This window comes from Pelecanus crispus, chromosome 8, assembly GCF_030463565.1.
Source record: "Pelecanus crispus isolate bPelCri1 chromosome 8, bPelCri1.pri, whole genome shotgun sequence".
NCBI lineage: Eukaryota > Metazoa > Chordata > Aves > Pelecaniformes > Pelecanidae > Pelecanus > Pelecanus crispus.
In genome coordinates, this window is record NC_134650.1 from 49081496 (window position 1) to 49106803 (window position 25308).

The 25308-nt window shown below is 41.1% G+C and overlaps 1 protein-coding gene across 1 annotated transcript; it reads left to right on the plus strand.

Moving 5' to 3' along the window:
• The first annotated feature begins 307 nt into the window (after positions 1-307).
• ADAT1 (adenosine deaminase tRNA specific 1) lies at positions 308-25308 on the plus strand. Its single transcript, XM_075715762.1, has 9 exons — positions 308-494; positions 1265-1333; positions 3029-3083; positions 3853-3983; positions 5436-6054; positions 10870-11015; positions 13315-13414; positions 16145-16231; positions 22857-25308. The coding sequence occupies exons 1-9, from the start codon at positions 326-328 to the stop codon at positions 22987-22989; spliced, it is 1509 nt and encodes a 502-aa protein (XP_075571877.1). The 5' UTR covers positions 308-325; the 3' UTR covers positions 22990-25308.

The following is a 25308-nucleotide window of genomic DNA, read 5'->3' on the forward strand; positions in this document are numbered from 1 at the left end:
GAACCGCACGGGGCCGGTGGTGTGAGGAACGCTGTTGACTACTGCATAGTGGGAACCCAGCAATCTCACCTGCTGCTGGGCTAGGGTTCTAGCATTGTTTTTTATTCCTAGCGATTTGGAAAAAGAGTTTTTTCTTTCATATGGTCTATTTCTTATAAATAGCCCTGAAAGAGGTGATGCAGTTAAACCTTGGATATTGGACTCTGGTGCCGGAAGGTGAAGGTGTCATGCAGACAAGGCAGTAGGGTTTGAAGAGATGGGGGTTGTCATTCAGTGTTGTGATGGAATCCACTTCTGTTTAGAACCTGCACTTGCACCAGGAGCCATGTGGTCAGCTGATGAAATTGCTGAGCTATGTTACCTGCATTATAGGACCAGACTCCCTAAGCAGGGGAAACCAGATCCAAACAGGGAATGGACTTTACTGGCAGCTGTTGTCAAAGTGGAGTCTGCAACCCAAAGAGAGGTTCTTGCTAGTCCAGGGAATCTGCAGGGTAAGAAGGAGTTGTGGGGATTGGGGTGGAAGGAGGGAGGTGGCAGTCCTTGATGCTTTTTTCCTTTTGCTTTCCTTTTTTTTCAAGATACCTTTTAAAAAAAAAAACATACCCCCCTTCCTGTCCCATTTATGGCTCCACCCAAATTCTTTACTTTTTGTGACTGAAAAAGGTTTTACAGCTTCTGTCTGGAAGGAGATGGTTATAGTGAAATGCTGTTCTTCTCAGACTGTAACTAAGAAGATGTAAAGCCTGCATTTGGCTGTTCAATAAGTGGCAAAAGTCTGGGCAGGACCTGAATTCCTAACACAAAGTCTTGCAAATGTGTGTTTGGCTACTATTTGAAAGAACCCAGAAAGGTCTCAGTTCGCTCTCTTTTTAACAGACTGCATTATTACATTGTGTGTTTCTGTTAGTTCACCGTCATCTTCTTTTCCATTACTGGCACTTCCATGTTGTCATGCAGATTGTATCCCATGCTTCTCTCTCACATTTTTGAGGAATCCTATGCCAGTCTCCAATGTATGTTGCCTAGCATATCAAGCCTGTGTTGGCACTCCTGCTATGGGATCATAGTGGTAGCTTTTTCCTAGCACTGGTGCTTCTGCCTACTCTGTTCAGTTCTCCAGCTGATACTGTTTCCTTTCTGGATGGTGCATGGCCTGCCTTCCCTTCTACACAATGTTCCGTGTGTTGTCTTGCCAGAATGACTGTATGAGAGCAATGCAGCTGGCGATAGTTCGTTCAGTTAATGTTGTTTCTTTTTTCAGTAATGAAGGAAGTTGTTGCTATGGGAACTGGAACAAAATGTATTGGCCAAAACAAAATGAGAAAAACCGGTAAGTATGGTGTAAAATCCAAGAACAGACTACCTATGCTACCTTCTTTCTTGCTAGTGTCATAGAACCAATGAAAATGTCCAAGGCATTGAGCTCAGGCTTCTGGGTTGAAGCCAGAAGTGTACGGTAGACCTTACCTCATCAAGAAGAGAGGGGCTTAGGTAGCCAGAATGGCTGCCCTGAAAGTTTCTGCACTTGCTGCCTTAAAGGTGAATGAACTTTTTTATATGTGGAAATGTGCAGTTTAGGCCCTGAGTCTGCATACCCAAAGACTTGTTAACTAAAAGCAAAACAAAACATAAGCAAAGTAATTGTGCTTCAGTCACCTGTTACAGTCTAATTTTGTTGTGGTCTGATGCAAAAGATACCACTGCTGAGTTAGGGTAGGGGTGACACCAGAAAGGTACTAACAGGCTTTTTCTCCCTTAACGGATATTCTGTAGCTAGATAGTTTTAAGTGTTTGTGCAATAAACGTATGGGACAGACACATGACTCCCCACTGCTACCGTTTCTTGCCATTTATTGTAGGACTTTCCTTGCCCTGCATGTCCATTTTTTTTTATTCAGAATGTATCTGTCCCCTCTCCTAGGAGAGGGGAGAAACCATAGTAATTAACGCTGAAAAGTGACTAAGGAGGAAAAGTACGTGTGAATACGTAGGTACAGGGCTTTCGACCTTCTTTAGACTTCAGAGGAGGATTAGAGCCAGATAGGAGAAATGGTTTTGTGTGCATCAGCTTTAGGCTGTTCGTGGTCTGAAGAATGTCCTTCATATTGAAATGAACGAGTGGAGCAAAACAGAAGAAACTAAATTCTGTATCTTAGATTTTTGTGGATGTTTCTTGTGACTTAGCCATCTTAGAAGAGTATTAGTACAGACACTTTTCTGACTGATTTAGGAAAATTGCAGCTGAACTGTTGTACTACTTACAATCTGGGTATTAAGAGTCAAAGTAGAAATTTGACAAGAAAAAAGTAAAGCTAGTTCCTCTCTATTGTTTGTCTTCAGTGATCTTATATTTAGAAAATATTTTCCTCTTATAATGTTCATCTAATTTTAAATTAACTTGGTTGGTAGGTCATGTTAATGGTTATCTGTTAGAGAACTTGAAAGAGGACTTTTATCACCTGGCCTTTTATTCCTGAAATAAAATCTGATCTACAGATCCTGTTCCTTTAGATACCACAATAGGCAGACACTGCAGGAAGTTTGAAGATGAGATGTGTAAACCTGGTAAATACCAGAATTATTTACAAGAAAAGTAATTCAAATTATAAGACATAGTGCAACAAGAAACTTCAACCAGAAGCTTAACAAGCACTTGAAATTTTCTGGATGTTATGCTTAATCAGAGAACATCAAAATTTACTATTAAGAGCAGACATCAGGAAGGTTTTGAAGGAAGCCAGTGTTTATTCAACTCAAAGGATTTCAGTTGTCAGAAGAGTTAAAATTTGGTATTTAAACAAGTCTCTGACTTGCTGTGGTGTGCATACTTGTATCCTTCATTTGTGTAGGCTGTTGACCTCCTTTTGTAGTGACTGGAAGTTTAAATTTCTTAGAATAACCTAATACCAATTTTAAACCTTCAAATGCTAACAAATCTGGAGAACTGTCATCTGTCACACTGTTTGCTTTGTTCGTCTCCTTTTCAGTAATGATACATGTTGTTCTCATTTGGTTGTTCCTTTAGGAGACATTCTGAATGACAGTCATGCTGAAATTGTGGCCAAGAGGAGCTTCCAGAGGTGAGGCCTGAAGTTCACGTGATGTTATTCAGTGCCACTTAAGGTTGTTTGTTGTGATACAAATGGTTTTGACCTATAGCTGAAATAGCCAGATTTTGCAGCTTCAGGGATGAGAACGTAATGAAAGAGACAGTGTTACTTCTGTGTAGGCAACACTTTTTTTCCCTTTGTTAGGAGGAGTTTAACCTAATTTTTACACTTCTAGGTGGTGTTAAGGCCCTTTCACAAAAGCTTTTTTCTTCCTCATTCTTGTAGAGCCTCTGTGTGAAGAAACAGGATCTGATTTCATGTGACATCAGTGCTGGTCTGATGACTAGCTGTCAAGGGTACCCTTTTTGCTGTTTCCCACATGTCGGTCCTCTTGTTCACATGGGATAAGCTGGTTCAAGGAACTAAGTCAGGAGAATAGTAACGCTACAGAAACGAGTACATTTCTTGCGGTTTGATGCCACTAAACTGGCTCTCACAGAATCGGATGAGTAAAGTGCTGGTAAAAATACAGAGTGGGAGGAGGGGACCTTAGATAAACGATTTGAGGAGATAGTTAACTCCACTGAATCCAGCCTTTTGAGGTCTGTTATTAAGGTTCCAATGATGTGTTAGTGTTTATGGAGTGTGGTGGATCCCGTCTACCTGTAGAAATATAACTGATTGGCTCCTCATAGACTTCATCAGAAAAGAACAGGCACTAGTGGGCATCTAATTTTTGTTGTTTTTCCTATGCATCAAAAATGAAGTAAATGTTTCATGAAAACTTTCTGCCTAACAGGTATCTTCTCCATCAGATATGGCTGGCAGCTTCCCATCAGCAATGCAGTATCTTTATTCCAGGAACTGAAACTGGGAAATGGAAGCTCAAACCAAATATCATATTTGTTTTCTTCTCCAGTCATACCCCATGTGAGTATGCTGGAGTGAACCAATTTCGTGGCTCCCACTTGTAGAATATTTTCTGCCCCTTGCCTTTCTTTGGTCTCTCTTTGGTCTGGAACGAGAGTGAGGCAGTAACTCATGTTATCAGTATGTGCCCTAAGATATACTTGACTGGTCCTCCACAGATACATTTGGCATTTTATCTCACTGTATGTGATTCATGACAACTCCGTAAATTCAATATACTGCTCATTATATAGTGTAATGTTTCACTTTCTCTTTAAACAAGTGGCTACTATTTTCTTTCCCAGAAACTAACATACTTGTCAGAGGTCCTGTCATATCTCCTGGTTGCTTTGCTTTAAATGTTGTCACCTTGTATTCAAATGTTAATAAAAAGACATTGACATGTACCATAGTTCCTAAAAAACAAAACAAAACAAAAAAAACCACCAAAAAAACCCCCCACCCCCCCAAAAAAAACCCCACCAAAACCCCAAAACCACACCCCCACATCCCCCCCACCCCCAAAAAAAAAAGACCAAAACAAAGCAAATCACCAAACAGAAAACCCCCCCAAAAAACCCAACCAAAAAGTTCACCCACAAAACACCCCCAACCCCCCAACCCAAAACTTATAATGGAATGGGATGCAACTTTTTGTTTTGTCATGGAAAACGCTCTTTCTGTGTTTTAAAAAAAAGGCACCGCAAAGATGAGGATCTGTTTGCAGAATGTAGGAAGGCGACCTCTTGGCGACATCTTATCGGATGTCTCAATGTTACCACACTCTTACCAGCGTATTCTTCAGCTGCTAGTCTGTTACCAGAGCAAAGTAGTCCAAGCACTCTCAAAATATGCCTCATCAGTACTTCACACAGTGAATTGGTTGCTCATGCATTTTCACGATTTTGATGGCATTGCTGGAATACGCTATGATAGTTTTCTTCGTTAATGCAATTTAAGAGCAGGAATAATTTCCTGACTGCCATTTTCTCACATGCTTGCCAGGCTTTGTTTGCTTTGAACTTAGCTTCAGAATTTTGGTTTTGAGCTTGTTTTAGTGATACAGGGTAAAATTTCCATCCTTATTTGATAGGTTATTCTTTAATTATTCTTTGGAGGATTGTATTGTTTAGATCAGAGTAGTTTTCCTGTGAGTCTTCAGAACTGCTTGTAGTCTGTCAAATGCCTTTGAGACCTCTTGCCTTACAGTTTTTGTTTTAAATTTTGCTTTTTTGATTATTTCTTAGGTAGAATGCAGCACTTGAAATTAAACATATATTGGCTCCAATTTCAGCGAAGTCTGATTCACCATTGTGCAGGGCAACGTTGTTTGAAAAGTGTGTTCTCGTAGTTAAATTTTCCCGACGGCAAATCTGTGAAAGCTAGTAGTAGCCATAATGTTACTGGCGTGATGTGTTCCGGTCGTGAGAGATGCGGTTTTGGCCAATTTTGATGTTACTTCTTTTGTTCTAGGTGGAGATGCTTCTATTATTCCAATTTGTGAACCAGAGAACCAGCTTTCTAAGCCAGTGACTGGAGACGATGCAGCTGGACAATCAGCAGAGTGTAGCAGTAACCGTCATCATTTGGGTCCAGAAGATAAAAGGAAATTGGAGAAAATGGCAAGTAATCATATAATCAAGAGAGTAAAAATGGATGATGATGGTCATTTTTCTGTAATCACTGAAGACCTGGGTGTTCAGCAAGTATCTGTGAAACGAGAAGATGAGACAAATCCAAAGAGCTGTGAATGTTCTGCAGAGATGCAAACAGCTAATAAGGAGACTGGCTTAGGGAGACCGAAGGTAGTAGATGTTTACAGAACTGGAGCAAAATGCGTACCTGGAGAGCTGGGTGATGCCCGAATACCTGGGCTACGGTATCACCGTGTGGGACTATTACGAGTGAAGCCAGGTCGTGGGGACAGAACATGCTCTATGTCCTGCAGTGATAAACTGGCTCGCTGGAATGTGTTAGGGTGTCAAGGAGCTCTTCTGATGCATTTCCTGCAGCATCCGTTGTATCTGTCAGCAATTATAGTGGGGAAATGTCCATATAGCCAAGAAGCTATGCGGAGAGCAATTATTGAAAGGTAAGTGCTCTCCTTTAGAAATCAGATTGCGTGTATGGAGACAGTGAGTTATGGAAGACAACACGTGTCATGCAAATATCAGGACTTTGCACCAGAGTAATTTTCAGAAAATGGGAATTTCTGCAAATTTAGATTTTCAGAAAGTAGCCCTGCATAGTATGGAGAAAAGGTAACTACTGCTCATAGATCAGACTTGAAGATTCACAAAAGAATTTCCAGTAGATTCAGGATCCCCTTGGTTGTCCCTTCATGGAGCAGTGAGAAGCTGTTACCCACCTGGGTTTTTCTAGAAGCCTTCCAGCAGAAAAACCGGCCATAAGGACACAAACTCAGCGTAGTGAAGTTTTTTAGTGTAGCGAAGTTGAACTTTTCTTGCCCTCTTCCTGAATGTATTTCCTCAGGTAGGGTCAAGAAAAGTTTTAATTTATTTAGTTATCCATACTCCACAAAGTCATTCTGAATATCTGTAAGTTCCCTTTAATAGAACTGGGTTGGTGAGCAAAAGCAGCTTTTATTCCATGCAGGACCGTTCCTAAAATTAAATTAAAAAGCTGCCAAATCTGTCCATCCTACAGGCAATCTGACTGAAATGACTCCAAATGAATGCATGGGTAGGTTTTTGCACTGTGGAAAGAATGTCTTTTTGGTTGTCCTTACAAACCTTTTTATAACTTATCCCTAAATGAACTACTTAGTTCTTCTGAAGCTTTTGCTGATTTTAGACCCTGCTTTCAGACTTACTTTCCAGCAAGTAAAAGATGCAGTATTTTAAACTTGCTTTGAAGGAAACTGTAGTACAAACAGTTTACTTTTTGCTGTCTTCCTAAGTTTGGATCCAAACTTAAAATTTTCCAGGAGGTTAATACTTGGGTTACTGCATATGCACACAAGTCCATCCCATGTAAAATTTCAAAATCATATTGTCAGTCTGCTCTCAGTAGAGGTGTTTGAAAACTGCCATTCGAAAGTTTTGACGGTATCATATGCCTTCAGGTGTGCTGTGCAGCCCATGGAAACTGAGTTCAAGACCTAATGCAGAAATTGCTGTGGAGTGGTGGAGGACATTTAGGTTTAGAAAGATGAGTGCTGTTTCGCAACCGGTTTGGAAGGTCATGATTTCATGTCAACGCTTGTTTCGATTAGTGTTAATTGTCAGTTTGTTGCTTTTTGAGCAAAACTTTGTGCTTCTGGGACACTTCACACTTGCATGCGAGCTAGTAGTTCTCATTGGTCTATTCCACCACTTATATTCACACTGATTTGGATGTGCGCTGCAAACTCACCTTTGGTAGTCTTCATGCATTCTGAGGGATGTACTTCAGAATTCTACCACGAGACTGTGGGCCTTCAGCTTCTGTAAAAGATGAGGTTTGTGGCTTTGCAATTCTGGCTTTGGCATCTCATCCTCCTGCTCTGCAATATAAAAAGAAGTGGAATTTTTGAACCTGATCTACCTTTAGGAATGACTGGAATGGCAGATAGAGGAGGCAAAGAGGAGAGGTACTCTGCTGGACCTCATGCTCGCCAGCCACTGCTCATCAGGGGTGTGAAGGTCGAAAGAGGCCTTAGTTGCAGTGACCATGAGATGGTGGAGCTCAGGATTCTGAGGGGACGGAGGAGAGTAAAAAGCAAGCTCACAACCGTGGACATCAGGAGAGCAGACTTCAGCCTCTTCAAAGATCTTCTTGGAAGAATCATATGGGATAAGGCCCTGGACACAAGAAGGGCCCTGGTTAATATTCAACGATGACCTCCTCCAAGCTCAAGAATGGTCCATCCTGACGAATAGGAAGTCAGGCAAAAATGTCAGGAGGCCCGTGTGGATGAACAAGGAGCTCCTGGCCAAACTCAAAACACGAAAAGGAAACATATGGAGGGTGGAAGCAAGGGCAGGTAACCTTGGAGGAATATAGAGACGGTGTCTCTGTATGCAGGGATCAGGTTGGGAAAGCTAAAACCCAACTGGAATTGAATCTGGCAAGAGATGTGAAAGACCAGAAGGGCTTCTCTAAGTACACAGGTGACAAAAGGAAGGCTAGGGAAAATGTGGGCTCACTGGTGAATGAGATGGGGGACCTGGTCACACAGGATGTGGAAAAGGCTGTGGGGGTATTGAATGCTTTCTTTGCCTCAGTCTTTACTAGCAAGACCAGCCTTCAGGAATCTTAGAGGGTTCCCCCTAGGGTCCTAGAGACCAGGGGGAAAGTCTGGAGCAAGGAGAACGTACCCTTGGTGGAAGAGGTTCATGTCAGAATACTAGATATGTGTAAGTCCCTGGGTCTTGATTGGATGCTCTCAGCAGGAGAGCTGAGGGAGCTGGCAGATACTATCGCAAGGCCACTCCTGTTAGTCTTTGATCGATCATGGCAGTTGGGAGAAGTTCCCAAAGACTGGAGGAAAGCAAATGTCATTCTGTTCTTCAAGAAGGGCAAGAAGGAGGACCCAGGGAACTACAGGCTGGTTAGCCTCACCTCGATCCCTGGGAAGGAGATGGAACACCTAATCCTGGAGACTGTTTCCAGGCACATGAAAGGCAAGAAAATCATCAGAAGTAGTCAGCATGGATTCACCAAGGGGAAGTCATGCTTGACCAACTTGAAAAACTTCTGTGATGAAGTGCCTGGCCCGGTAGACGCGGGGAGAGCAGTGGATATAGTCTGCTTAGGCTTTTGACACTGCCTGTTGTAAGATGCTCATAGAGAATCTGTTAAAGTATGGGCTGGACGAGCAGACAGTGAGATGGATTGAAAACTAGCTGAATGGCTGAGCCCTGAGGGTGGTGATCATTGGACAAAGTGCAGTTGGAGGTGTAACTAGCCGTGTACCTCAGGGGTCAAGTAGGTCCAGTCCTGTTTAACATCTTCGTTAATGACCTGGATGATGGCGCAGTGTACCTCCAGCAAGTTTGCTGATGACGCAAAACTGGGAGGAGTGGCTCATACGCCAGGGGATTGTGCTGCCATCCAGAGGGACCTCGACAGGCTGGAGAAAGGTAGGAACCTCATGAAGTTCAATAAGGCGAAGCGCAAAGTCCTGCACCTTGTGGAGGAGCAGCCCTATGAACCAATATGTTCTGGGGGCTGCCCAGCTGGAAAGCAGCTTCATAGAAAAGGACCGGGGGGTCCTGCTAGACCCCAAGTTGAACATGAGCCCGCAGTGTGCCGTGGCAGCGAAGGCGGCTAATGGTATCCTGGGCTGCATTAGGCAAAGTATTGCCAGCAGGTCCAGGGAGGTGATCCTTTGCCTCTACTGGCACTGGTGAGGCCACACCTGGCGTGCTGTGTCCAGTTCTGGGCTCCTCAGTACAAGAGAGAGACATGGACATACTGGAGAGAGTCCAGCAAAGAGCCTTGAAGATGTTTAAGGGCTTTGAGCATCTCTCATATGAGGAAAGGCTGGGAGAGCTGGGACTGTTCAGCCTAGAGAAGAGAAGGCTCGGGGGGGGATCTTATCAGTGTGTATAAGTACCTGAAGGGAGGGTGCAGAGACGATGGAGCCAGGCTCTTTCCAGTGGTGCCCAGTGACAGGACAAGAGGCACTGGGCACAAACGGAAGCCCAGGAGGTTCCCTCTGAACATCAGGAAACACTTTTTCACTGTGCGGGTGACGGAGCGCTGGCACAGGTTGCCCAGAGAGGTTGTGGAGTCTCCCACCTTGGAGATACTCAAAAGCCGTCTGGACATGGTCCTGGGCAGCTGGCTGTGGGTGGCCCTGCTTGAGCTGGGAGGGGTTGGACCAGATGACCACCGGAGGTCCCTTCCCCCCTCAACTGTTCAGTGATTTACTGGTGTGGTTCAGGACACCTGACATGTGACAGCTTGTGCTGGTCAGCTGGAAAAAGACTTAAGAGTTGTGTCAGACTGGAAAGGCAAAGCTTATGTGTGTTTCCATGGTGGTAAAAATTTGTCTGCTTCTTTGACCTAAATTATATCCAAGACTTCATTTTTGTCCCTACTGTGAGTACTAGAGCTCTGACAACACAACCTGTCACCTCAGGGAAATGTATGTGGGAGGTGAAGTGAACTGCTGTTAAGTGAGGGAAGTCATCTGCTGTGCACTGGCTTTTGTGCTCCTCAGGTCCTTGAGTTGATGAAAACTGTCCCAGCAACAAAAGGATAGGAAGTGGATATCTTTTGTGCTTAGGACGTTGAATCAGTACAACAAAGGAATCTGCAAGCATTAGAGGAGGGTAAATGGAACTGGGCAGAGTGGAGGGAAAGGAGAGCAAGAAAGCAACCAGGGAGCTGAACTACTCCCTTTAAGAGGCAGTTACTAGACCAGTATTCTGAAAGGTTTGACTTGGTTTAGTAACTTCTTTTCTCCATAGCCTTGCATCCTTCTAGGATGGTTATAAAAGAGGTCATAGTATATTAATAGGGGAAGGTCTAGCTACCTGCCCAGTGGAGCTCACTGGATAATCCTTTCCTCACTCTGTAACACATGGGACAAGAATTTGCCCAGCCTCATTAGTCTTACATTGCAAAGTCAGGCAGTTTTTCAGACTATTACATCTGACAGTATGAACCTCAGTCTTAATTCATTCCTGCTCTGTTTAAATATTATGATGATTAAGCACATGCTGTTTTCCTAGGACGGACAAAGTCGTAATAAACTATGTGGCTTTGATTTTTTAAAAAATACTTTTTCAAAGGGAAAAATGCCCCCAAACCTCCTTGTCTCTCCTCTGTAGCTCATGTCAATTCAATTTTAACGTAACGGTAACATGTGTTAGACTAGGATGGGAAATTGCACAAAATTGGCTTGTTTGGGAAGACCAGCTTTACAATCACTTGCATTTTTCCATGTTTACTTTAGGTGTCAGCACATCTCATTTTTACCAGATGGTTTTCTCGCTCAGGACGTTAAGCTGCTGCAATCAGATCTCCGATTTGAACATAGCCGTCAGGCAATTCAGGAAGTTCAAACTAACAGCAAAACAAAACTTGTTCCTTGTAGCGCAGGTGAGTTAACTTGGGCTGGTTGCATAACTGCATGCAAAAATCCAAACAGAAATTTGGTGGCTTCCTAAAATGGAACATGATTCATTGCCAGTGCTAGAGGCAAAGTGTGACCTAGCACAAGAAATTAATTTCAGGCCAGAACTTAATTGTTTATAATATTCAGCTCAGCCTCTAGTTACCTGTAGGAAGTTTTCAGACTGAATAAACACTTGGTTGATGCCATTAAGAATTTATAATCTAAATAGAGACAGAAAATAACTAGTGAAAGCAAAAGTTCTGAGGGCAGTAAGAAAACAAAAATATCAAAAGACTTCTTGTCTCAGTTAGTTTTGCATTCCCTTTGGTAATGAACAGAAGACTTGCCATGCTGAGTTATGCTTGTCATTGCTCCAGAAATGTGTGAACGTAGAAAGAATACAGAGTAGTATAGTGTGAAGGTTTAATTGATAGAGGTTTTGGGCATTGCATTTTTTGTCATGGTGATGAATGAATATGCAAGTCACGTTGTGATTTAGCAACATGGTCTCATCTGGGGGAAAAAAACCAATGGAACTGCCACTGTATGTGTATGGTTAAGCAGTTTCTTTAAACCTGGACATGCCTACCTTCTGCTGTTTTATACTTTTCTGGCTTAACTGGAAGTTATTCTATTACAATAGAGCTGATGATAAAATAGAATGGAAACAAAGGGTTCCTTAATGGAATTCAGATTCATTAAATTGGAGTTATTTACAGATGCCAGAAAGGAAAGGATTTTGATTCTGTGAGCTAGGAAACAAAATCCATCATTGAAAAATGGTTTCAATTCAGTTAGCAAAAAAGATCTGAAGCCAACTGTGACTAGACTCCTGTGTATGCCTGCCTTTCTGTACAGTTGCTCAGGTCATACTGTTAAATAAGGATGAATGATGCTTTATCACACTTTTTTGCATATATGAATTATGCCACGTTAATTTTTTCTTGAAGAGGTGAAAATCAGAATAAATTCTGGCTGTTACACTGAGTATTGAAATATGCTTGATTGGAACTTTTCAGCTGGTATTTTTAAAAAGAAAAATGTGTTCTGTTTAATATTTTGAATATTGTGATAACTATGAAGAGATGAAAGAAAATGGTTTTGGTTTTAAGGAAATTTTTATCTGCTTGTCAGAATCTGATATCCTCTGACCAAGTGGTTTTAGATACTTCACACGTGGAGGGCTTAACGTTTAATACCAGTAGTATGTACTTAATGTTACTTGACATTACACAGGATTTTAATTTAGTAGAGTGATACGGCATTGTACCTAAATCATAATTCCGGTACAATTCACATGCTGAATCATGCAGAGTGCAGCAATTGCAGCATACAGTTGAATCATAATACAAGTGTGATTAACATAACCAGTCTCCATAATACGCTTTATAATGTGTAGGTTTTGAGCATCTTGAACAGCAAGACGGTATCATGAAGGAGAGAAGCTGTGAAAATTATCTTCAGAGTTAATGCATGTGCAACTCTTTTGCCTGTTAGGAACAGAGAGAAATGGGAGAACTTAGGGAACAGAAGTTGTCTCAAGGCAGTAGAAGTTAAAGGAACTCTTGTTAGGCTGCGGAGGGACAGATTGGGCATCTCAGTCAGTTTTGTTTCTGTTAACATGCTACTGATGCTTTGCTAGCTATTTATAAATCTGTAAGGTGTGGCATGCAGAGTTTCAGCATCGAGAAGCTTGCAGTCTAAGATGGTAATAAGGTTTCCAGAATGGGGGTAAAGGATAAGGTTGTTGGCACTTGCTATCTCTTCCAACAAATTATTTTTATTTGACTACTAGCTAACGATGTTTTTTCAGGCAAAGTCTACAGGTATTTGATGTATGTCAGTTATCAAACAGAGAGAGAACTATTTAGAGTATACAATACACAATAAGATAATAGTCCACAATAAATTAATGAGGAAAACATAGAGTGACTGGTGCAAGTAGCTTGGGGGAGCATTTCACAGCCTGGTACGAAAATAAGCCATCTGACTTGGAAATTTCTTCATGCTTTGTCCAGACAGGATGCACAAAGGGAAGTAGAATCCCCCTAAAAAGGGGAGAATTACAAAGCTGGGGGCCACATACTTAGAGGCACGGATTCTTGAAGGAGCTGATTAAGATGAAGGGGGTGTGGAGTGTGTGTGGGGGGTGGGGGTGGGTGTCAGGGAGGAGGGTATGTGTATGTGTAGCGGCATGGTATCACGTGAACACACAGAATGAAAGGAACAGTTCTGCTTTTGTGATGAGACCATCTCTCTTGTTCATAATCTTTTCTTCTACAGCTATCAGTTGGAGTGCAGTCCCTGACCAACCTCTGGATGTCACCTCAGATGGCTTCCGGCAGGGAACAACAAAGAAGAGGATTGGGAGCCATCAGAGCAGGTGTGAGAATGTTGTGATACCTGGATGCATATATCTTATTTGTTAGCATACATGCCTCTGGTAGCTCGTGTGATGTGTAGTGCATTGTCAGAGCATAAAGAAATCTAGGGAGTGGAGAAAAAGGGGAAAGGTAGGGAGTGGGGGAAAAGGAAGAGTCACTGCGTAAGGGAGAGAAGGGGAGTTGGAATGACAAAAGTTGGATGAGGGTTAACAAGTTTATCCTATTTCTTCTTTGTCACTGTTGATTAAAGAGAGCATTGTAGATAATGGTGGTGGAGGGATTATGATCAATTTTTATTAAAAGACAGCTTATTTATTGGTGAAGTTAGCAGAATTTTTGCTTTCTATCTTTTGGGTTGATGACTGTGAAGGAAATGCATGTGTTGCAAGTCCTCTTTTTACAGGTTTTTTTGGGTGTTGGTTTTTTTTTTTCTTTCTTCTGTAAGAGTCAGGCCAGCTGACCTGGATGTATGATTGTTAAAAGTGTTGCTTTGAAATGTGACTTTTCTGCCTTAAGATTTGGAAAGGTTATGAAATACTTGCAGCAGATTCCTAACACAAAACAAGTCACCTTTCCAGTTGTCATCTTGGCACTGTGCTCTTTACAAGACGACATAATCTTCTATCAACTATTAATGTTTAAAGAAACAGTTCCATCTTTTTCTTGTGGTTGAGAGAATTACTTGTAAACATCTGCAGACAAATTTCTCCATCTCTCTACACTTTCCTCACTTCAGGTGAGGTGACCAAAATTATCATTGGTCTGTGGAAGTTCAGCTTGAGGGTTGGGGTCATGTTTTGGTTGTTGGCTGCTTATACTACCAGTTTGTTCATATTGTTCATTTTTCCCAGGCTTTCTGGGAGAAGAAGGTAATCCTGACAGTAGTGAATAAAACGTTAAGTAGAGCTTAGACAATTCCTGTGGAGAATTCATTCACATGCCTGCGAGTTGCACATTCTGAGCTTCTTGAAGTTAGGCCTGACTTGACTGAAGTTTATCCTGGTATATCTAGTATTTCCAGATTTTCCCTGGAAAGAAGAGGACTGGCAACTTTGTGGTTTGTGACCAGCATTGGTGTCTGGGGTATCATTAAGCACAGGTGACCTGGGTGACTTAGTGTGTCTTTTGAGACAGGCTTTATGTGCACTGCAGAATATTAGTTTTCAGTATGTGGTGTGTAATGTACTCCAGAAGATGTGAGAAAGATCAAACAATTCAACCAACCCCTTTTTCTCAGTAGGCTTAAATTTGTTATGTGGCATTTGTGTATCAACTCTAAAACTTTTAGAGCCATCTGCTAGTTGCAGGTTTGCACAAAACTGTAGGAACTTAATTATTGTTGAGAGATCCTCCTCTCTTTTTCATACATGCTTGAAATTCACTGAAACATTCAAAAGTTATTAGAGAGGGCCTACAAGACTGTGTGATTGCAAAGGGGGTTTTCTTAGGAAATCAGAATTTAAAACAATGTCAAGGAATAAGTAAACTGTTTACACTTTTGTGATAAAGGGTCACAAAAAGAACTTTTATCATGAAAATAAGGAATTTATAGCCTTATTGGGGGGGTGTTTAATAATAAACAAGACTTGTATTTCTACCCTGGGTTTTTCCCCTCAAGGAATCTCAGGGTGATTGGTGGGGGGTGTCGTTTGGTCTGTCCTCCATCCCCCTCCCGCCCCACCCCCCCCAGTATGTTAGATAACACTAAATATCAAGGAAGGTAAAGCTGACTGACTAAAAGGAATTTGTAGGTAGATGTCTGGTATTTGCTTTTGTTAATTATTAATTAACTAAAACACCAAAAACTACAATATGAACCTTTGACAGATTAGCATGAAGATGAAATTTTAGACCATCTTTGCATGCCAATTTTGGGGTTCTTAAAAAAACATACTAGCAAAATAGGAAGGTTTTTTTTTTTTGATTGGTGGAGTTTTTTTCTAATGCTTCTAGAGAATCAGCTTGCACATGTTGGGAACTGAATCAGTCATTGTGAAGACAAGTGTATAAAGAGAATTTAATTAGAGAAAATAGCTGGGGCTTTCAAAAACAAACCATGCTTTATAAACAGCTCTTCTGGTTGCCTTCTCTTTGTGGGAAGAGAAGGGCTTAAAGCTGACAGAGATGCATATGGTATCTTTAAAAGACCTTTCAAACTTTGACTCACTTTATTTTTTGATGTCTTTGTATTTAACTGCACTGCAGCTGTTGCTGAGTGTGTCCTTGTCACCCTTGTGAAAAGCACAGCATTGTTCCAGATATTTCTGCTGGTTCTTTTATTTGTTCTGAGTAATACACAAAGTTTGTCAGTTTGAGCAAGCCTTTGGAGTCCTCTTGTGCTTGTTTGATCATTTCTGGGGCTAGTCCTTCTGGCTCAACCTTGCTGTAGTTGTGAGCTGATTATGGTGCAGTCTCACACAGATAACAATGGGGGGGTATTAAAATGTTCTCTCTGCAAACTGACAGAGTGCTGGCTGGGACAATGGGGACAATGCAGCTCTTTGACAATATAACATTTAGAACAAGGGGAAAAGGCAGGTGGGCAGCTCACATGGGGTAGGAAAAGTTAAATTGTGGAGAACTTTTTACATTCTTTGAGAAGATAACAATTTTTTTTTTAATGTAAAAATGTTCAGCTGGGATGTACTACTGTGAGCTGTAAGAGGAAGTGCATTTCTGATTTCTTTTTTCTGTCAGAATTTCTGATTTCTTTTTTTTTTTTTAATCAGATCCAAGATCTGTAAAGTGGAACTCTTCCATGCATTCCAAAAGCTGGTGACAAGCATTTCACAAGAGGATCTACCAGACACTCTCCGGTAAAGACATTTTCATTATATTTAGAAGAGTGAATTTATCTTAATGAAACTCAAAATACTATGATGATGCTAGAATCTGCTCATGAATCTCACTTTAGATAAGTTAATTGTTAAAATTTGATACTTGAAAAATATGGCATGTACGTGATGGGTTAGGAATACTCTCTTTTTGGTCTTCTTAATTGCCTCCTTGGAGAAATAGCTACTGCATCTCATATTAAAGGCAGACAGAAGAAATTGCAGATGCTTTGTTTGTTTGGAGTTAAGGTAAGAATTCGGGACAGCTGATCTCTTCTGAAGGCTTACTGTTTTTCAAAAGGGCAAACTCTGTTCTTGATCAGTGGAGTCTTCTCCTCTTGCACTAGACTCTGGTGTCTGTTGGACACCTCTGTAAGCCTCTGCAATTTGCTGTCTTGGCAGAAAACTCTACTTTTGGGGTTTTTTTTTCTGAGGTAAAGTAGTCTTGTCTGAAAGTGGCAGTGGACAGCTGGGGAAGAAGGAGTGGAGAGAGAGATGAGAGGAGGAAGTAGTATCTTTTCTTTTGAAAACACAATCTGTTAGATCAGCTGCCTGCAGCACTGTACCCTTCAAACCCCCCATCCCAAAATTGTCGTGAGGTTATTGATATCTGGTTGGTGTTTAGTAATTCTATCAAATGCCATTTCTTTTCCTTCTTGTGAAACAGAGTTTGAGTTTAAAAAAAAAAAAAAAAAATTATTTTTATTTTTAGAAAAATCTGGGCTAAAATCTTTTTTCATCTAAGTGTATGATGGAGTAAGAACTAGTAAGGTGAGATAGTGTGTAGGGCTCTTTCCGCAATGCGTATATTACATAGATGGAGACTTTTGGGAAAGAATAGAAAGAAGCTTTTGTCTGAGGAAGCCATACTTGGAGGTTTCTTTTACATTATTAGAAACAAGTTTGGTTTACCAGACTGGAGTTTCTCACAGTAATCATCGGGTCTGGCATTGTATTATGTGCGTTATGTATTTGGTGGTATTCCAGCCCAAATAGCTACCTACCGTAGAGCAGGGCATAATTTCATACATACAGAAACTTGTCTCTCACTTTGGCTTAGAGATTCTGAGAGATGTAGAAGGTTCCAAATCCATTGCCTTGGAAGGTTTATTTTATTTTAGACTTATTTCCAGCTATGATTTCACTAGCTCTGGGATGCAGTTATACCAGCTAATTTAACTGCTTGTAGCTGCTGATGGGGATGGTCCTGCAGCAGTCTCTGCTGCTACTGGCTCTAGATTCCTGTTTTCTCCCTTTATCAGTAGCACTTCTCCAACCTCATGGTGAGCCAGTTCAACTATCTAATGCGGCAGAAAACAATTTCCTTGTCTTCTGTGTTTTCTGTTGGACTAATGAGCTGAATTGGCTCATGGAAAGCTGAAACAGATAATAAAACCTGTGCAAAGGAAGTAGGAGGTATGTGTGACTGGATGCAGGAGAGAGACCTTTTCTGCCTTTCATGGTACCAAGACATTAGATGAGATGAACTTAGCCAAAGCAAGCACACCTTGGATCTTTAATTATTGGATCTTGCTTGCTTTTGAGTTTTGTGAATTAAAGATTTCAGTTACCTTCTGTGTCTGTAGAAGTGTCTCATAACTATTTTAAAGTTCTGATGTCATGACCCATGCTATTGCTGAGATGGTTTTGACTGATTCTATAACTAGAGATACACTTTCTCCCTAAATAATTTTTAGATATAAAATTATTAGCCTCTTTTGGGTGGGAGTTTGTCCTCACTTGTTTAGCCATCATTTCCTCAGAATAGAGTGGGAGCTGGTGCATTGTTGGGTAGGTGACTCATTGTGCTGATCATGTGCTGCTTACATAAAGTCACTTCACCTCCGGGCTTTTCTAGACTCCAGTGGCTTTGTAATTTCCTTTTGACTTTTTTGTCCTCTACCTTTTTTCTGTCTGGCCTTCTCCTGACAAAGTCCAGCTGATTTGCAGATGTGGCATCATTTTTAGGCTCCACAAATTCTTATTTATAAAGTAGAGGTGCTAGCTCACCAGTCAGCTTGTCCAGTTGCTTTCCTTTTGAAGTCTTTGTTTTTCCTACTCTTTGCTTAAAAAGCCAAATCAAAAAATGTCTTTGTATTGCTGTTTCCTTCTTCTCCCCTTTCCCTTTCTACACAATATTCGGATGCGTTTTCTTCCTTTTTCTTCCTTTCCTCTTTGTAGTCTGAATTTGAGTGGACTTCAGATAAGAAATCCCACACTCAAATTGTTTCCTCTAAACTCCTGTGTATTTAGCTGTTACGCAGTCTTGTATTGTCTTCCCTTTCAAACATATCTTGTTATCTCCTCCCACAAATGGCTGGCTCTAGTGCTATGCTGTCACCCAGTTTCCTTTTCCACTTTGCCCCTAAGTTCCTGCCCTGCCTCTTCTAGTCCACTTGTTGGGCTCTTGTCTCCCATCCTTTCTGCTCCATCAAGGGCGTCTTATTCTGTATTCCTTTCAGATTTGCTGAACAGCTTATCTTGGTAGTTGTAGGGTATATTAGGACAAGGATCATTCTTTACTTAACCCTTCCTTCATCTACTGTGGTCCACTGTCAGACTTAGGGTACTGGGGCAGTTAAAGCTTTATGTGGAACTAGTATACTGATTCTGATGTTCTTTTGTTTTCTTCTTTCCTGTGTCTAAAGCTGCTTCTGCTTTTTGTGCCTTCCTTTCTCTTTCGTTCTTCACTTCTCTCCAGAAGATCAGTGCGGGCACTGTTAAATTGGAACAGGTAGAGAGCCTACTGGGGGCAGAACTTTGCTGGCTCTCCTAAAAGGCAAGTTTAGGAATTTGTAGTGGTGTAGCTCAGCTAAGTTGCTAAGCATAACATTCAGCAGTTGTTTTTTTTCAGGATTTAGTTACTTGCTTTAAGCTGAGACTGTGAGAAGGAGGTGGTGTTTGGCTGGCATTAGCTAATTCTTCACCAAGAACGAGATAGTGCTGTATTGTGCTGTCCCACTTTCTTTCTTTCTGATAATTTCTATGATCTCTGTCTTCTGTGCCTTACTTAAGTTCTCACTCATGTCTCTAGCTAGACTATCTAAAATGTTATTTGTTTCTTTATAACCTCTTATATTTCACCTGCAATGTTTCATTCTCTTCTGTTGACTCCCTCTCACATGTTGTTTCATGTTAATGTTTTGAAATTTCGTGTACATAAATCCACCCCCCCATGCCCCCCCCCTCCCCCTCCCCGCCTTGTTTTCAATGCATGGTCAAAGGAATGATGACACACCTTTGGGCAGTGTTGTGCCATTGCTATTCTGAATTGTTATGTAAAAACCTCTGCAGTATTATTGTTGTTTGCAGATCACTTGGTGGTAATATGGCAAAGGAGGGTTTTTTGCACTGTTGGGCTTTTTTCCCCTGCTGGCAGAAAAAAACATGTCTAGTTCATCACAAGGAAGCAAAAACCTTCCTTTGTCATACAGTGGCATCCACCATAGAGAGTCACCAGGCACTGCTGTTTGTGCAAGATGTGGCTGGCTGTGCAACCCTTTGTCTTGAATCAAAGTGAACCTTTGTAACATAAACCTGCCCTGAGTTTCTTGCAGGGCTTGTTAAATGGATGACTGATCCTCTTTTCTCTTAAATTCAGTCAGTAGCCATCACAATTAAGATTGTGCTTTTGTCCTCCTTCCCATTCAGTCTGCATTATGGACAATTGCAGTTCCAGTGATACGTAATTGGAGGGGTTGGGCTGTTGTACAGAGGGGTGCAAGGACTTTCAGATGGCTTTAAGAGTTCAATATCTAGACTAAAGTATAGAACCTTCGCTTGGACTTCATGGTTAAGATTTTTTGCCAGTGGTCATTTGTGAAAAACAAAAGGATTCCTTCAGGTGACTGCTAAATGTTTCCTGCTGGAGTGATTGAGGAGGATTGTAAGGAAGTTAAGTGTTCAAAAAACGGGTAGATGTGGCACTTGGGAACATGGTTTAGTCTCGTCTGCCCTTGATTGGCTTAGAGTAGACTTGGTAGTGTAGGTTAATGGTTGGACTGGATGATCTTAAAGGTCTTTTCCAACCTAAACGATTCTATGATTCTATGAAGTGTCAGGCTAATGAAAGTAACTGTCATGGGAGGGGTGCACTTTCACTGTTACTGCTGTTCTCCAATTAAAAAAAAAAAATAAAAACAAAACCAAAAAAACCCCCAAACTCATTTGGCAAGAATTTTGTTGCAATTTTCTAGTCCCTTTTCAATTTTCTTTTTAAAGTTTGTACCTGAAACAATTCCTGTGATGGTCCTACCACTGCATAGAGGCCTGTGGGGCAGTTAGGTCCTCTGATCTAAGAAAATCTTTTCTATACTGCTCGTCACAGATGTTTATTAGGTTTTTGTCAGACTGAAGAGCCTTTTACTAAGTAGTATTTTCTGCCCCATGAAAATAGTTATCCATCATAATTATCTCAAGACTTGATTTTTTTTTTTAATTACTCTATTGAGCTTCTGTATCTTTTCCTATGTGAGATTCATTTTTTCCACATCTCAGATGACACTGGAAAAAGCCACAAAGCTCATTTTCCAATTTTTCAATAATGTTTTGAAAATCTGGTCTCCCAAGCTAGAGACAGCAATGCAGTCACAATCTTCCAAATGCTGCAAAACCTTACATTACTGTTAAAACTTGTTGTATTTGAGTGGAACTCACTCACTCTGAGTTAGCTCACTCTGAGACTTTGTTCTGTATCTTCTTAACAATTGGTGTCAATTACAAAGTTTGCCTGCAATGACTGCATTTTATCTCAAGCATTGAAGAAGATACTAATAGAATCAGGCCAAGTATGGTTTCTTGGCCCCCTATCATTACGGTTTCGCAACAGATTTTCATATATTGAAGATCTGTGAGCTTTTGCCCTCTTAGATGCGATTCATTAATTTTTGTGTAAGAGTAATGTTTTGGTTGATGCCTTACGCTTATGTCAACATTTTTCATGTGCAATGTGTCTGTAGCCTCAGGAGTGCATTATAGGTTGAATGTAAATGTTCGAAACTGAACATGGGGTTAAAGAAGAAAGTATTGCAGCAGTGTATTGCTTTTCTTCGCAGGCTGCCTTGCTTGTGAGCCCATTGCTGCTCAGCTTTGCATGTGGCTGAGCACATTAATGTTTTCAGGCATAATGGCGATTTGTGTAAGGCTTTTTCCAAGAGTTGATACCTTTCAGAATGAAATCTGCGGATCATCTCTCATGTCTCTGGCATGCAGCCATTGGAATCACTCTGTGTCTCTCTTACACAGTAGTGTAGGGGCAAGATTGAAATAGTAAAGGGAAGCATAAAAGGAATGTAGTCAGGCAGACCTGGATAGGCCGGAGATCGTGTGATTGTACCAGACTCTGCCTGGGGCAGCAAACTAGTGTTCACTTCTGCCAAAAAACATGTCACGGGTTCTTCACAGTCACATCATGTGAGATTTTTAGGCAGATGTAATGTACTTTGAATGTGAAAGCATTTTTCCTGTATATATGTTGAAAATTTCGTAGAAGCCTAATGCAGTAGTTGAACATTAATTAAATGAATCTATTTGATTTTGGCAGCTGATTTTGAGGAAGCTGTTTAAAATGCAGCTTTCTGTTGCATCCACTGTTAAATCCTGTAGTGATATTGACTGCTTTGGGGGGGGGGGGGGGGGGGGGGGTGGTGGTGGTGATCAATATTGCCTTTGAGCATGAAAGTCTGTTCTAGAAGTTAGTGCAGTGGTTCTCAGACTTTTTAGATTAGGGTTCCTGTAGTAGTTTGGCTCTTCCTCATTCTTGACGAAGGTCATGTTGCCTGTGATCTTCCCTTCATATTGGGTCAAATGTATAAACATTATGTGCCACATGTGGCTGACAGACTGTTTGGCAAAGGGAGACGAAAGAGGCTGGGAAAGGGGTGCAAGGAAAGGAAAAAAAGTCTTGATGAAATTGTCTTAGAGGCACTAGTGTTCAGATACTCTAGACCTAAATTTCCCTATTTTGAAAATCAACGGTATAATGCACTCAGCAGTGACCAATGGTTCTGCTGAGATTGTAGGGAGCAGGTGCTACGTGAGGAAGGGGAACAGAGCACCAAAACAGCTGAGTCTCTCTTGCTTTAGGAAGAAAATTTAAAAAATATTTTCTCCTTTGTCTCACTCTACCCCATTATTTTGTGTTGGAAAAGAACAACTGTCCTGTCCATCCTGGTCCCTTTCCCTTCCAGCCAGCAATCGTATCCATTCTTCTAGCAAAACAAGGCTACTTCCACCCAATTCAAAGCACCTATCTATAGCTACCTTTTTTGCTTTGCTTCAACATTTTTTGGTGTCATGGAAATTTACTGTAGCCTATCATCGCACAGTCAAACACTGACACTTCTGTTGCTGGAGAGTGTGTATGAAACATGGTAGAGGAGTTGTTTTGCTTCCTTTTGTAAAACTGCTGACAATGTCTAGATACACTAGATTCAGGGCCTGGGCCTCTCCAAGTCTCCCTAGAAGCGCAAGAGTATTTCACTTAGTAGCATGAAAGAGCTCATAGGCCATCATCATGTTCTTAGATGTCTGATTGCTTTTTTCATTTTGTGACATTACATCCAATAGGATAATAGAAATGTTTCCATTGTTGTGCATTTTCTGTCAGGATGAAGACTCTAGAAAGCTACTGGGACTACAAGGAAGCTGCATTAAATTACCAAGAAGCCTGGAAAGTGCTGCGCAGCCAAGCCCTGCTGGGTTGGGTCAAGAATGCCAAGGAATACCTGCACTTCACATGAGAATACATGCAGCTGTGTAAATCCAGCAATAAGCCCTGGTGCACAGCAGATACCTCTGCGGTTTGGGGCCAGGAAAAGATGTCCTGTAGCTTCTGTGCTACAAGGAGACAGGAGTGAGAAGGAAAGCAATTTAGAGAAGTCTTTGTTTTGGTTGAGTTGAAGCCCTCTTTTTATGGAGATGTGGAAAAGGATCATTGCAGACTTAAAGTTCTGAGCTGCATGAAGCTCCCTTTTTATTGAAATATAGGAGTATTGCAGACTTAAAGTTCTGAGCTTCATGAAACAGTATGCTTCCAAAAGAAAGGAAGCAGTGATATGCTATCCTCTGTTATCTGAGGTTATGATCTATCAGCCATAGTCCATTGCAATAGAAGTAATATCAACTGAAATTGAAGCAGGACTATGGAAGAAAGGCTGTCATTGTAAAATTTTAGTGCTGCCTTTTCCTTCCACTCTTCATAATGTTATGGTTGTTCTTGTGTTGCTGGGACAACCCTAATGTATAGTAAGTAATATTTTCATAACTCTTGGCTCTCTTTGTCTGGTGCCTGGAATAATTTTTCGTGTCCCCCAGCCCCATTGCTTCTAACTGGAAATACTAGTTCTGTTAAAGGGCCTTTTTTCTGGGAGTCCTTCGTATAAGCTTCTATTTACTAAACATAGCCAAAGCAGAAGCAAAAGAGTGCTGGGCAGAAGGCTGTGTCAAATAATACCACTTATGATATGCCACGCATCTCTCAATTTCAGGACTTCCCCTTCAACTACTTTGCTTCTGTGCACAGGAAGGAAACCTCCTGAATTATCTGGTTCAAACCTGTTAATCCTGTGTAATTGCAGGCAAACATTTACCTACTTTTCAGTGTTTCAAGGACTGTCCGTCCCCCTGTCTCCCTGTGATACATGGTTAATTAAAAGCAGGGATGTCTTAGCCAGTCATGTCACTGTTTCCTGGCAAGTGTTCTTTACTAGCCTGGCAAAGGGGCAGATGCTTTGGAGGGGACTGGAAGTAGTCTCTGGCAGTCTTCGTCTTTATGCTTTATTACCAAATAACATCTGATGGCAAAACAGTCAACATTGCAAGCTCGGGGGGAAGCAGCAATCCTTAAACTTTCTGTCCCAGTTGCCTTTTGTGAGCAAGTTCAGGACTATGTAACTGCTACTGAGCACACTCCCCTTTTGTACTTTTTCTGCTGTAAATGACAATTCATAAAATATTTGGATAAGGCAATGGCAGGATGAAAGAAGTGGATAATTTAGAACTTAAGAGTTCTTTAGTGATTTGAGTTTTCTGTTCTTTGGTATCTTACTATAGTTTTGGATTTGAAAAATGGGCACAGCAGTTCTCCAGGCAGCCTTTACAGTCAACCTACTGAGCTACATATGGGACTGAACAGTACATATCACATTACAGTCTGAGAATTGATTACAGCAAATCCTTTTACTTCACACTTGGGTTGACTTGTCAAATAAGAATAGTTCTCTCTTAGTTGTGGAAGAAATAACAAAGAACTTGAATTCTCTGTGTATGAGCCTGTCATCTCAAATCAAGCGCTAACATGCAGAAAGACCAGTTGTAGTGGTAAGGGGGATCATTGTATGTGTTTGTAGGTGGCGGGGGATTACGGAGGACGGTGACTTGCATTAGTCATCAGAGGATGAAAAATGTCTGGATGCCGCTGCCGATGAGCTACAGGGTGAACTGCTGAAGAGAAATGGTAGCAGTTACTGTAATTGAGCAGATAGCATTCCAAGGGCAGAGTCCTGTAGTGTACCTAAAGAGATAGCCAGTAAATTTCTAGGCTCCTGAAATTTACCTTTGTCCTTCCCTGAAATCTTGCAGAAACTATACCTTAACATACCTAGTTTCTCTTTGTTAATGAATAAGGTCTGTAGTGAACCTGCTGACCAGACTGGAATGTTCCCATTTCCTATCCAGCTGCAGTATTAAAATGAGTTACATAAGGCTAGTTGTTCTTGGTATCAGACTAGTGTTCAGATGAGCAGTTACATGATGTAAATTCTTTTAACTCTTTCCTAAAATTTGAGCCTGACTGTTAGGAGAGATTGTTCCTGGTAAGATTTTTCCTGTGCATTTGTAAAATACTTGTGAACTGTAGACTGCTGCTTTCTACTACTTGTCAGGTTTAAAAGTGGTTTTAGAGGTGCTGAACACTGATATTAACCTCACTTTTTTGAATGGAATGGAGGACATATTTAAGCCTAGAGTGAGTCCATGAACACGTGAAGAGAGGGAAGGAGCTAAAACAAAGCAGCATTTTAAGTGTTTATACACTTTATCTGTGTAATTCCAAAATGTTA